Source organism: Saimiri boliviensis, chromosome 3 (genome assembly GCF_048565385.1).
Source record: "Saimiri boliviensis isolate mSaiBol1 chromosome 3, mSaiBol1.pri, whole genome shotgun sequence".
NCBI lineage: Eukaryota > Metazoa > Chordata > Mammalia > Primates > Cebidae > Saimiri > Saimiri boliviensis.
The window spans coordinates 5,027,651-5,040,063 of NC_133451.1; the positions used below are offsets into that span (position 1 = coordinate 5,027,651).

The 12,413-nt window shown below is 46.2% G+C and overlaps 1 protein-coding gene across 9 annotated transcripts in view; it reads left to right on the top strand.

Annotated features, from left to right (window-relative positions):
- AFAP1 (actin filament associated protein 1) overlaps positions 1-12,413 on the top strand; it is a 169,467-nt gene that overhangs the window by 128,776 nt on the left and 28,278 nt on the right. For all 9 annotated transcript variants that reach the window (XM_039468405.2, XM_074395851.1, XM_074395849.1 and 6 more), the window contains 2 exons: positions 444-655; positions 6,505-6,650. In XM_039468405.2, the coding sequence (XP_039324339.1) occupies positions 444-655; positions 6,505-6,650 (358 nt within the window). The remainder of the gene's footprint in view (positions 1-443; positions 656-6,504; positions 6,651-12,413) is intronic.

Sequence of the window (12,413 nt, forward strand, 5' to 3'; positions counted from 1 at the left end):
GTAGTTTTTGTTTCCTCATAAGTCCAAATCTGCCTGCATATGACTCTTACCCTATTTGTATCATTTACAGCTCCTCAAAATAAATGAAATCCTTTTCCAGTTTGAAGACAGCTGTTGTGCCCCCATTTCCTTCTGGCCATCCAAAACCCGATGGCCTGCTAACTTTTCACGTCCCCTGGGTGAATTCCAAAGCCCCACATCCACACTTCTAGACGCCTGGTAACTGGTTCTTTGTACATGTGAAATTAGGAGCTTCCAGACATGGTCTGTGTTGTGTGATGAAAGCCCCCAAAACTTGTGATGCTGTAGCCGTGGCTCTCCTAGTTTATGTGAACTTGCATTTCAGGCTTGTTCGATCGTGTCTTGTCCACGGCCCCTTCCCTGGGCCCCCTTAGTGCAGCCCGAGACGGAGGCGGCTGACATGTGGCCTTGTCTCCCTGCAGGCTATCTGAACGTGCTCTCCAACAGCCGCTGGCGGGAGCGCTGGTGCCGAGTGAAAGATAACAAGCTCGTTTTCCACAAGGACAGGACCGACTTGAAGACCCACATTGTGTCCATCCCCCTCCGTGGCTGCGAGGTGATCCCAGGTTTGGATGCAAAACATCCTCTGACATTCCGGCTGCTTCGCAACGGCCAGGAGGTGGCAGTATTGGAGGTAGGGCACTTTCCAGGGGCTGCCTCCACAGAGGGACACACGTGGAGACTTTCCTTTGAAAAGCCGACTTCTGGCTCCTCTATCAAAATTCCTCCTGTCTTGCTGACGGCAGCTCTGTTCGGCCCACCCTCTTTTCTCTCACTGCCCAGTCTGTGAGTCGTCGCTTTGCTGCTCTTCGGTCTTTCTTTCTGGGAGATGCGATGAAGCAGGGAGCCCAGCAGCACTTTCCACCCGGCTGTCCACCGCAGATGGGCTGGCCTCCCCGTCTGAGCTCCTCTGTACGCCTGTTTGCAGGGAAATTAAATACACAATCCCATAGAGTACACTGCTTTTTTTAAAGTACCTGGAAAATAACTTGTTTTAGAATTTCCAAGAAAACGCTTTCCCCGTGAGCTACCTCTGAAATGGTGGTAAATGTTTCCTTTGGAATGTTCTTGACTTCTTTACCGATGGAAGACTTTGTGGGGCCATCTGAATGCCCTAGAGATGGTGGCCAGTGAGCCGCATGACACAGAAACCAAAAGAGCACCTTTGGGGTGTGGGAGCCCTGGCCTTTGAGCACCTTTGGGGTGTAGGAGCCCTGGCCTTTGAGCACCTTTAGGGTGTGGGAGCCCTGGCCTTTGAGCACCTTTGGGGTGTAGGAGCCCTGGCCTTTGAGCACCTTTAGGGTGTGGGAGCCCTGGCCTTTGAGCACCTTTGGGGTGTGGGAGCCTTGGCCTTTGAGCACCTTTGGGGTGTAGGAGCCCTGGCCTTTGAGCACCTTTAGGGTGTGGGAGCCCTGGCCTTTGAGCACCTTTAGGGTGTGGGAGCCCTGGCCTTTGAGCACATGGTGTTGTTTGGCTGCTTCACTGGAACTTCTTATTCATGAAAGAAGAAAAGACAGTTAAAACTTATAGCTACATACTCAAAACTTTCGTTAATGAAAGTTTTTCATTTTTCATCGTAGAAAATATTTTGTTGACGTTTCCTGCCCAAAATTAGACCTTTTTTCCTGTGGCTTTTTTTTTTCCATTAATTTCTGTGTCGATTCCCCCACTTAGTGTTATTATGACTAAGATGCAAAGACATACACACACATACACACACACACACACACACACACACACACACACACACACACACACACACACATATCAGTGCAGTCCCAGGCGTCAGATGGTGGTGTCCATGTCAGCATCCTTATGCTACAGACTTGATAGAAACGAGTTCATATGAGATGTGGCGCGTGGGCTGGTGTTGGTGGAAACTCACCCAGCATGGAGCCTCCTCTAAATGCCTGTGCAGTGATGCTCATTGGCAGAGGAGAGAGTGCCCGGGGCTGCGACCAATCCACGGCTGCCCAGCCAGGCAACCCGAAGATCTCGAATTTCACACCTAGGAGTTCATTTCAGGGACTTTTCACAGAGGCTGCTTTTTTTGGTGGGGATAAAAAGTAGGTTAACAATATTGTCTTCCCGCAGTGCTCAGGAGGTAAGGGACGGTCAGCCGGACGGGTTGCCAGCCCCGTGGCTGGTTTTGCAGCAGTGTGGTCTAACAGAGAGGGCTGGGTTCAGGTGGGTTTGGGACAGCTGGGTTCCAGGCTTAGCTCCGTGCAGACTCTGATCACAGCCAATGCTTTTGTTCTCTCGTGGCTTCTTTACCCACCATAAAACATGAGTGCTGAGCAAGAGTCAGTGTACTTTGTCCACATTTTTGTGGGCTGCAAACGAGGATGGATGGCAATGGAAAAAAGCTGAACACGTCAATGAGGAAACGATACTCTTGATGTAACAATGGCGGTCTCCTGTGAGAGCTCTGGCAGCAGATCTGAGAAGGGCTGTGAGGGAAAGGAGGCTCAAATTGGCACGGGTTAGACACGGGAATGAAGAGGGAGGTGCCGGGCTGAGTGCCCAGACAGAGAAGCTCAGGATGGGGTGAAGTGGGGGGAAGTCGGGAGCTGTCTGGGGAAGAAGTCCCCGCCCTGCCATTGCTAGGGGGGCAATAGCTGTGTCCCCAAGTCCTTGAGAGAAAGCGGTAGCTTTCATACCTTCAAAAATGCTTGGCCCACTGAGGAAAGTGCTTATTCTCGAGAGAGCTGAAGTGGGTCGACTCAGTTTCCTGAATGACACGCCAGCAAGAATTGGAAGTTTAACCAGTATCACTTCGTCTGTGACAACTGTTTTTACAGCTGAAAAGTGACTCCACTCACAAGCGACACATAGAAACATCTATAGCCTTCCAACATAAGCAGGAAGTCTGTCCTCATCAGTGACGAAATGGCATGAGCCAGCCAATAGACTTGCAATCTATACTTTTTCCAAGATTGTTTTAACTTTTGTTCAGAGTTACTGAAAAGTTGCAAGAATAGCACAAAGAACGCCTGTGTGCCCCTTCACCGTATTCACCAAAGACGAGCTTGCCCGTGTTTGCTGTCCCCACACAGGCCTGCATGTGCACCTTCTCCCCCGCACCTTTTCTCTCTCTGTATGTGTGTGTGTAGGAATTTTTTCAGAACCTTTTGCAGGTATGTTGCCCTTTTGTCCCTAAATACTTTGATGTATATTTGCTGAAAACACCTTAACCAGGAAGACGGTGTCATGGTCACAGTCCGGAAACTGACATGCATACCATTCGCTGGCCTCATTCCCAGATCTTCATCGGGTTTTCCTGGTTATTTCTACAAAGTGCTTTGTGAGCAGAAGGAAATCGCAGACCATGTGCCGTAGTCCCCTGCCATGTCTCTTTAGCCTGCTCTGTCTGACTTGACAGCAGTGACACTCAGGAAGGAGACTGCTCTTCTGTAGAAGGCTCCCAGGTTTGGGCACTTCTGCTGCTGCCTCTCCTTGGGATCCCACAGACAATTTTAGCGGGAGCCCATTGGAGGTGGCGGCACGTTTTACGCTGCATTACATCAGGAGCCCCGCAGCGTCTGTGTGTCGCACTACTCATGACGTTAATTGATCCCTTGAGTAAGGTTTCCCCACTGTAAATCGACTGCATGTTTTTTCTCTCTAATAAGTCTCATGTGGGAAGATGCTTTGAAACCATATAACTATCATATTATTATTCACAATTTCGCCTGCTGGTTCCAGCATCCATTAATGACTCTTGCCTGAAACCATCATAATGACGGTTGCTAAATGGTGACTTTCTAATTCCGTTGTTCCTTCTGCGTTTATTAGCTAGCATCTACTGTGAGACCGTTTTCCTTCACTCCCATTTGATTATTCATTTGTTTATATATGTATGTATGTACGTCAGTGGGAATTCGTAGATTATTAGTATTATTTTTGAGAAAGGTCTCATTCTGTCACCCAGGCTGGAGTGCGGTGGTGCAATCTCGGCTCACTGTAACCTCCGCCTCCCAGGTTCAAGCAATTCTCCTGCCTCTGCTGTCTGAGTAGCTGGGATTACAGGCGTGCCACTATAGCTGGCTAATTTTTGTATTTTTTTAGTAGAGACAGGGTTTCACTGTGTTGGCCAGGCTGGTCTCAAACTCCTGACTTCAAATGATCCGCCTGCCTTGGCTTTCCAAAGTGCTGGGATTACAGGGGTGAGGCACCGTGCCCAGCCCATAGATTATTATTTTAATCAGTGATTATATCCTTTATTGTCATGATTTATTTTGGTCAAACTATCACAGATTGGGTCAGCAGGAGGCCCTTGGAGCTGGCTGTTTGTCCTTTGCCATGTCTCTGTAATAAAGAGATGACAGCCCATCACGCTGAGAGTACTTTCATTACCTGATGGCACAAAGAGATGCCCCAGGCTCGTCTTGTACTTGTCTTGGCCCCAGACCTGGAGTCAGCTGTTCCTCCAAAGCATGCTGTTCCTTTTAGTGGAGAATGGCGGAGAATTTAGAAACCAGGATCACTTCTGCTGGCGGGTCATAGCTTCTGGGTCTTTTCAGTAGACAAATGCAGGAAACGGATGTGTGGGTGTGGATGTGGATATATACACGCACATTCACATTTATATGTTACAAATATGACAGAGATTTGTAAGTGTAGATGTACGTGGATATGCATATGTATATGCATGCACCCATACCATCTCCATGTCTATACCTATGTATGTATTAAAAGCCATGAGAACTAATACCTCCAACATCACAGCTTTATTCTTTAAAGGCTGATGAGGAAATTTCGCAAAATGAATTAGGAAGAATACAATTGGTAAACTCTAATGTAACATCTCAATTGCATCTTAGATATTCATTGTATTAAGGTATTGTTAAGATGCTTTGGTGAAATGGTTATAGTGGCATAGATACAGATTAATCATGGGTACATTCTCAATATGGATTTTGTTTTAGGGAGGACATAAGACCTGTAAAGAGAACACATTCGTGACCTTTTTTAAAATCCAAGTATTCAAATCATTTTAATTTGGCAAATATTGATTATGTTTTTACTCTCCATAAGGTACTTAATGGAAATTCCTTCGCTTTGTCCTAATGGCCTAATTGTGTACTGGTTAGGAATGATTTGTTATATGGAAAATATCACTAGCCAATTACTCAACATAAAAAAATAGCTGCATTTTTGTTAACATTCCTTTCTTTAGAGGCCTTCATACATGGCATGGAATATTTACAATTACTCATATTTTGATCAGTGTTAAACTTGTCAAGGTTATAATTATAAAACCTAATTTTCTTTAAGCCTTTAAGCTCAACTTAGAGATTTTTATAAGGAATTTTTATAAGGAATAAAATTTATTTTTTCTTTATCATTCAGTTAACTCATAAATTTGATAGCTTAATTTCTTCTAAATGTTAACCATTATTTACATATTTGATTAATCAAAATTTTTAAACATTTGAAATGCCATTATAAATGTAACCAGTTTTCTAAATCACTTTAAAACAATGGCCTAAAGCTGGGCATGGTGGCTCACACCTGTAATCTTAGCACTTTTGGGAGGCTGAAGTAGAATTGCTTGAGCCCAGGAGTTTGAGACCAGCCTGGGCAAGATGTTGAGACCCTGTCTCCACACATAAAAAATAAAAAAAATTAACTGGGCTTGGCGGTGAGCACCTGTAGTCCTAGCTACCTGGGAGGCTGAGGCAGGATTGCTTGAGACCGGGAGTTGGAGGCTGCAGTCAGCTCTGATCACACTACTGCAATCTGGCCTGGGTGACAGAGCGAGACCCTGTCTCAAAAAAAAAAAAAAAAAAAAAAAAAAAAAGGCTTACTATTGTCATGAACATAGTCCTGAAGATATATTTCAGACTTGCAAATTAAGCAGCCCAAATAGGGGAGGTATCACACATCTTAAAAAACGGTGTGCCCAAAGCAGCCCATTGACTACAGAGCGAGCGTTCTTTCCACTTTGGAAACACAGCTGATAGAAAAGGAAATCACTTTTTTGTGTGATCTAATCGAGAAACTAAATGACCATGTAGGGGGCTCACCCAGGGCCCCTGGTATAAAAAAGGTTTGAGGCCGGTGGGGGCTGGAGCTTGGCTGCGCTTTCCAGGTCAGGCAGCAGCGGCTGGGGCTGGCTCCTTCTCATGGTCAGGTGCTGTCACCAGGCTCACGAGGCTCCTCAGCAGCTTCCTTCAGTGGAGATGTAATTAATCCCATTAATTTTCCTGTCTCACACCCTAGTGCCCTTCCCCACGATAACCGGAAGGCCTTTTAGGACTTCAGGTTTCATTCACCTTTGGTGTAATTGGGATGCTGCTTCCGAAGCGGAGGCCTGCTGTGAACGTGAGGTCGATTCCATTGCTCGGTCAATGGCTGTGTCTTCCTTCTTGTTTCTTCTTAGGGACATCATGTTTCATCACCTTTCCTATCATGTGGTCTTTGTTTACATTCATGAAAATGTAAAAATCTTTAGTAAATGCCTTTTTTCCACCTCAACAGGCATCTTCCTCTGAAGACATGGGCAGGTGGATTGGGATTTTACTTGCAGAGACGGGGTCATCCACAGACCCGGGAGCTCTGCACTATGACTACATTGATGTGGAAATGTCTGCAAATGTCATCCAGACAGCCAAACAGACCTTCTGGTAAGCTCCACCGCCACGTGAAATGGCACCGCAGTTCAGTAATGAGCTTTTCCCTAATTGCCTAACAGTTTTTGTGTGAGGATATAGTCTCAGAAGAAAAGCTAAAGACTTTCCCTTTTGCATTGTCTTAATTCAAATTTTATAGAAATGTTTTGTCATGTCAACCCACTGGGTTTCCTATTTGAGCAGCATGTGGCAAACTTGCATGAAGGACTAGATGGCAAATATTTTTGGTTTTGTGGGCCAGACATTTCCTGTTAATGACCGCTCAGCTCCTGTTGCAGCCAGACACGTTACATAAACGGTGGGTGTGTCTTCGTTCTAATAAAACTTTATTTGCAAAAACAGGTAGTGGCCTGGACTTGGCCGGTGGTTTGCTGACCCCTGTGTTAGAGGAACAGTTCCATGAAGCAGAAATGATTCTATGTATTGCTGTAATGAGGACTGAGTTTTCGAAGCTATCAGTCAAGTACTTTGTAAATTTAAATTTTGATGTTTATAAAATGCTGCAATAATGTATAAATGAACTGGGAATATTTCTTTCACATAATGATGGCAGAGAGACTTACAGCAGCAGTTCTTGGTATGGTCTGCAGACTCCCTGGGAATAGTCAAAACCCTTTCTGGCAGTCTACAGGGTTAAATTATTTTCAAAATAATACCAAGACGTTATTTTCCTTTTCCACTGTTTGGACATTTGCATTAGTGATCATTGGCTGGCACCTTAGCACAAATAGCGGCACTTCACTGTATTAGTAGTCATTGTCACTGCCACACGCTTGCTTTTAAAAGTAAAAGAAAATGCTGGTTTCACTTAAGATGTCCTTGAGGAAGCAGTAAAAGTTACGACTTTTTGTAAAGGACTGGATAGCAGATATTTGCATGAAGTCTCTGCAGTCCATGTGTTTTTCCTGTTCTGTGTGGCATGATGGGAGGCCACAGCGAGCGTGTTGGAGTGCACCGTCACAGTGGTCCTATTGAGGAACAGCTCTCAGACCAGTGAGTTGCTCATAGAACTGGCTGCATTCATTTTTTAAAAATTTTTACTTGAAAAAGCAACTGACAAACTGTGGTTATTCACATGTAGGCATTTGCAGACGTTTTCTTGAAAATGAGCTGGCTCTACCCATCGTCTCTAGGCAAACACTTGGCCCTATTTGTTGCTTGTGATACATTGAAGCTTTCCTTAGAAGTTAGAATTCTGGAAAATTTACATCTGCCACAGTGAGCCTGCCAGCTTCTTAGCACCTGCAGACACCTGCTGAGATCTGTAGTCATATCAGTGAGCAGTTTTTTTGATGTATAATGAAGGATGTCAACATCTGAAAGAGCTGCAGAAGTCATGCTTGGGAAAAGACATATTCCTAGTGCAAGATAAACTCCTGAATTTTCATGTAAGTCAACTGATCTGATTTCTGACTCCACGTTGCAGTTAGCAGTAAGGAACCACCACTTGCTGAGTTTTGGTGTAGTACCAAAGAAGTGTATGGCCAGCTCTTGGAAAAAGCAGTTAAAATGTGCCTCAGTTTTCCAGCTTACATTTGTTTGAGGCTGGATTTTCTTCACATACTTCAACCAAAAGAGCATTTTGTGACAGATTGAAGGCAAGAAGCAGGCGTGAGAATCCAGCTACCTTCTACTAAGCTGGACAGTAACTGAGTTTACAGGCATGTGAACAATGCCACTTTTTTGTTGGTTATTGGGGTTTTGTTGTTGTTGTTGTTGTTGTTGTTGTATTTTTGATTAAGGGTCTTGCTCTGTTGCCCAGGCTAGAGTGCAGTGGCACAATTATGACTCATTGCAGCCTCGACCTCCTGGGCTCAAGGGATCCTCCCATTTCAGCCACCCAAGCAGCTGGGACTACAGGCATGTGCCACCATGCTTGGCTAATTTTTTTTTTTTTTTCTAAGAGACAGGGTTTTATTATGTTGCCCAGGCTGGTTTCAAATTCCTGAGCTCAAGCGATCTTCCCACCTTGGCCTCCCAAAGTGCTAGGATTACAGTCATGACCCATGATGCCACTTTTAAGTGAATAAAAATGAATATATTTCTCAGGTTTAATTTCAGATTTGGCAGGTAGTAGGTGGAGTATCTTGGCTTTGGGTCCTGCTGTGGTATTTACTAATTAGAAAAATCTGGACAAGTCAGTCATTACCTGTTCGCGCCTCTGCGGCCGTCTGGAGAAAATGGAGAGGGCGGGCGAGATCATCTCTGAAGCTTCCAGCTCTGCGTCTTTGACCCCTTGGCTCTGCGTCTGTTTCTCTCATGCTTAGAGAGTCTGGACTGGGGTGAGGGAAGTGAATGAAAACAAAGCTGATCATGAATTGCATCATCAGCAAGTGAGGATAAACATACAGGCAGCTGCTGGCGGACCTGCCAGTGCTGAGATGACGCACCCTTTCGAGTGTGTGGAAGGTGGGCTGGAACGCCTGGCCATTGTTCGCCTGTTTAATATGACCACCATCAGCTAGTTTTTCCACACAAGTGGTATTTATGGGGAATTGGAGCAGTCTTCCTCTGTATCTTGAATGGTGAATGGACATCGATTGAATGCTTAGCTCGGACTTTCTGGGCCTAAGAAATAGTTCTCAAAGTGAAGATAACTTGGCCCATTTTAGGACTGAGGCCACATGTTACACCCAGCCAAGGTCAGTAGCCTTGACAGGTGGACTTGGTCTTGCCCAGATTGTCCATAAAATCCGCAGTAGCACTGGAGGCTTTCTACAGGACAGACTGTTGTCACCACTGTCCTTCTGTGCAGAAATCAGGATAGATGTAGTCTAGTACTGTTCCATTTATACTCATTATTGTTTAATTACATGCTTTCTAATCAGCAAAACGTAGGTGAATTATGATGATGCTCCTATTTATTAAGTACCATGCAGTAAATAAAGCACATAATAAGGTGTTTTTAAAGAGATATAATATCCGTAAATCTAGTTTTGCAAAATCTGTCCAATCAGACTGACATAAAAGTGGATATGGATGTTAACTATGTTTATTGGGAAGATACTAAATTTCCATACAAACCTATCCTACGTCCACATGTAATTTTAAGTATAATCAGCAAAGTGCTACGCACATGTCAGAGAAACCCTGAAATAAAATAGCTGCCCTAGAATACAACTTGGCTTTTACTTTATAAATGAGTAGAGTATTAATCTGAAACAAATGTGGCAAGGTCACGTTTTTGAGAAAGGAATGTAGATCATAATACTAAAAATATTTGTTAAAATCTGCATGTAATGAATTTATGGCTGCAGGAATCTTTTCAATCTAGTACCTCATTCAAGTCTTTACAGGATATGTCAGTTAGCAATAAAGTTTATTTGCAAGTTTTCTAGCCAGACATTCCTGTAAAACTTGAGATGAGATGTGACAAGGAAACAGTGTCCAAAATATGGTCACGTGCCAGCGTGATCAATATTCCCAGATGAAATTTTTGGCTTTTACAGAAACTGGCAGCCAGTTAATGAATCTTTTCAAGGTTCTTTGGAGAATCCTCTTTGCATTGTACATGACTAAGGATGAAACAGCATTAATATGTTTTGAAAAGAGGAAAGTAAAAGATAATCATGGAGAGTGTCTCAGGAAAAGTGGTATGTTTAGGAACTTTAATAATGGTAAACAATTGAGACATATGTTCTGGAAAGCCTATTTTGAAATGAGATACACAGATTATGTAATACGAGGAAAATACTCCAAAGGTTCCCCGAAACTCTCTTCTCGTCCCTCTCAGGAGTCCATCAGGAAGCGGTAGTGAGGATGAAGAGCATGGAAAGCAGGGTTGGTGTGGCGAGGGTGGAGAGGGGGTAGATGCGAGGACAGGAGGCGGTCCTCTCGGCCACCCTCTCCTCTGAGTCCCGGGAGGTTGATCGGAAACAGCTCCCTTGACTGTCTCCTGGTTTCAGTGTAACAAGTGGCCTGTGGCCTCTTAACGTCATATCCACTTCTGCCTTTGGCTACAAATCCTATTGTGGAAAGACACCAGCAGGAAGACAGAGGCCTCGTGTTTAGTTGTGACCCCATTCACACCCTGCCCTCTTGAGGGCCAGGCAGAGTTCTCCTCCCTGGACCAGGTCCCTCTCTGTAGGGTGAGGGGTGGCTAGCTGCTGGCTGAGGTCCACCTGGGACATTCTGTGTGCCTGTGACCCCTCATCACTGTGCTCCCAAGTCCTGCCAGTGAGCCTGTCAGAGGCATCCTGCAGTGGCTCTTCCCAGCACAGAAGCAGGAGTGGAGCCACCCAGGGCCTCTGTTCTGACCCCACCCTGTGTCCCTGCTGCAGCAGGGCGAGTGCAGCCACATGCTTGAAACCGAAGATGCCGGGGAAGGAGAAAGACTCAGGATGGCCAGGGCACAGGGGAGGGGGTGGTCCCTGTGGCCGGGCATTATTCATCCACCCATTTACTTACTGTCTCTCACTGACAAAAAGCATACATAGCGCTGTTTCCCCAAAAGCCCTCCAATGAGGCATTTAATTAGAAAACCTTAAATATGTATTTTTTAAAATGAAAATCGATTACTACAGAACTCTTAAATGTTCAAGTTTTGCTGTGCCTTTCCTTCTTATATGTTCTCTTCTTATTCGTTGTCTTTTCCTACATATACTTTTATATACTTTAAGTTACATTCTTACAATCAAAGGAAAAAGATTATAAATTACAGTTGAAGAATGTGTCCAGGCAGCAAGCCGTGCATGGCGTCCCTCCCCAGCAGGGGGCGCACGCGCGCTCTGTGCGGAGCGTTTTCCGCGGCCCACGCTGCTCAAGTCCAGCCCAGAACCCCAAGCCCGGGTTCTCCCGCGGCTGCGCTGCCAGAGGTACGCCAAAGAGGCAGACTTCGCTCCCCGGTGTTTACGCTGTGTTTTCTTAAGCTGGTGACCCTAGAAACGCAGCATTCTCTCAAATATCCCCCACTAGCAGGAAATGCTTTCGGGGGTCTCTTCCCTGGGTGGTTTCCATTGTCAGTCCTGACGCGTGGCTTCGGAAGCTGCTGAGCCTCTAGACCCCTGCACCTGCGGACCTCTGCACGTGCTGATGTGGTCCCCGCACTTCTGAGGCCGACCCTCCAGGGCAGAGAGCAGGCAGGACACGGATGCGGGGTGGTGGCCCCGGACCCAGAGGGGAGGGAGGGGTGCTGTGGGGCTGCTAGGGTGGGCGCCCCCAGGGGGGCAGCACCCATGAGGAGACCCAGATACGAAGGGTGTCTGGAGAGGAGTTTGGCAGGCAGAGGGGCTGGGGGAGCAGAGAGAGCCAGGGGAGCCCCAGAATACCAAGGAGACTGACCCAGCTATGGAAGCCACAGCTCAAGGACTGAGCAGAGACCCAGTCCCTGGGAGCCCCGCGGCCCTGGGGAGCACCTTGCGACTTCCGAAGAACTTGGGGGTGTTGGGCGGAAGCTGGTGTGGCCAGCCTGCCCGCCTTAAAAGGGAGTGGGCAGTTCTCTCACTGCAGGCTCCACAGTGTTGGGTCTCGCCTTTGGCCACTCAATGGGCAGGTCTTTCCCACGCCAAGCAATTCTCTAGATTTCTGCGGGCACCAGTGGGGTGTCCTAATACATGAACTCAACCCTCAGTGATCTTCCAGGAGGCAGCGTCAGGTCCCCCAGTTAAGGGCCCAGCCCACAGAGCCGACTCCACTCCAGATGCCAGCCGCAGGTCCAGGTTGTCACCCATGCTTCTGACCAACGGGATGTGAGTGGGCGGTTCCCACGACCTTCCCCACGAGTTCATTGCCAAATGCTCACAGAACTCAGGAGGAGCT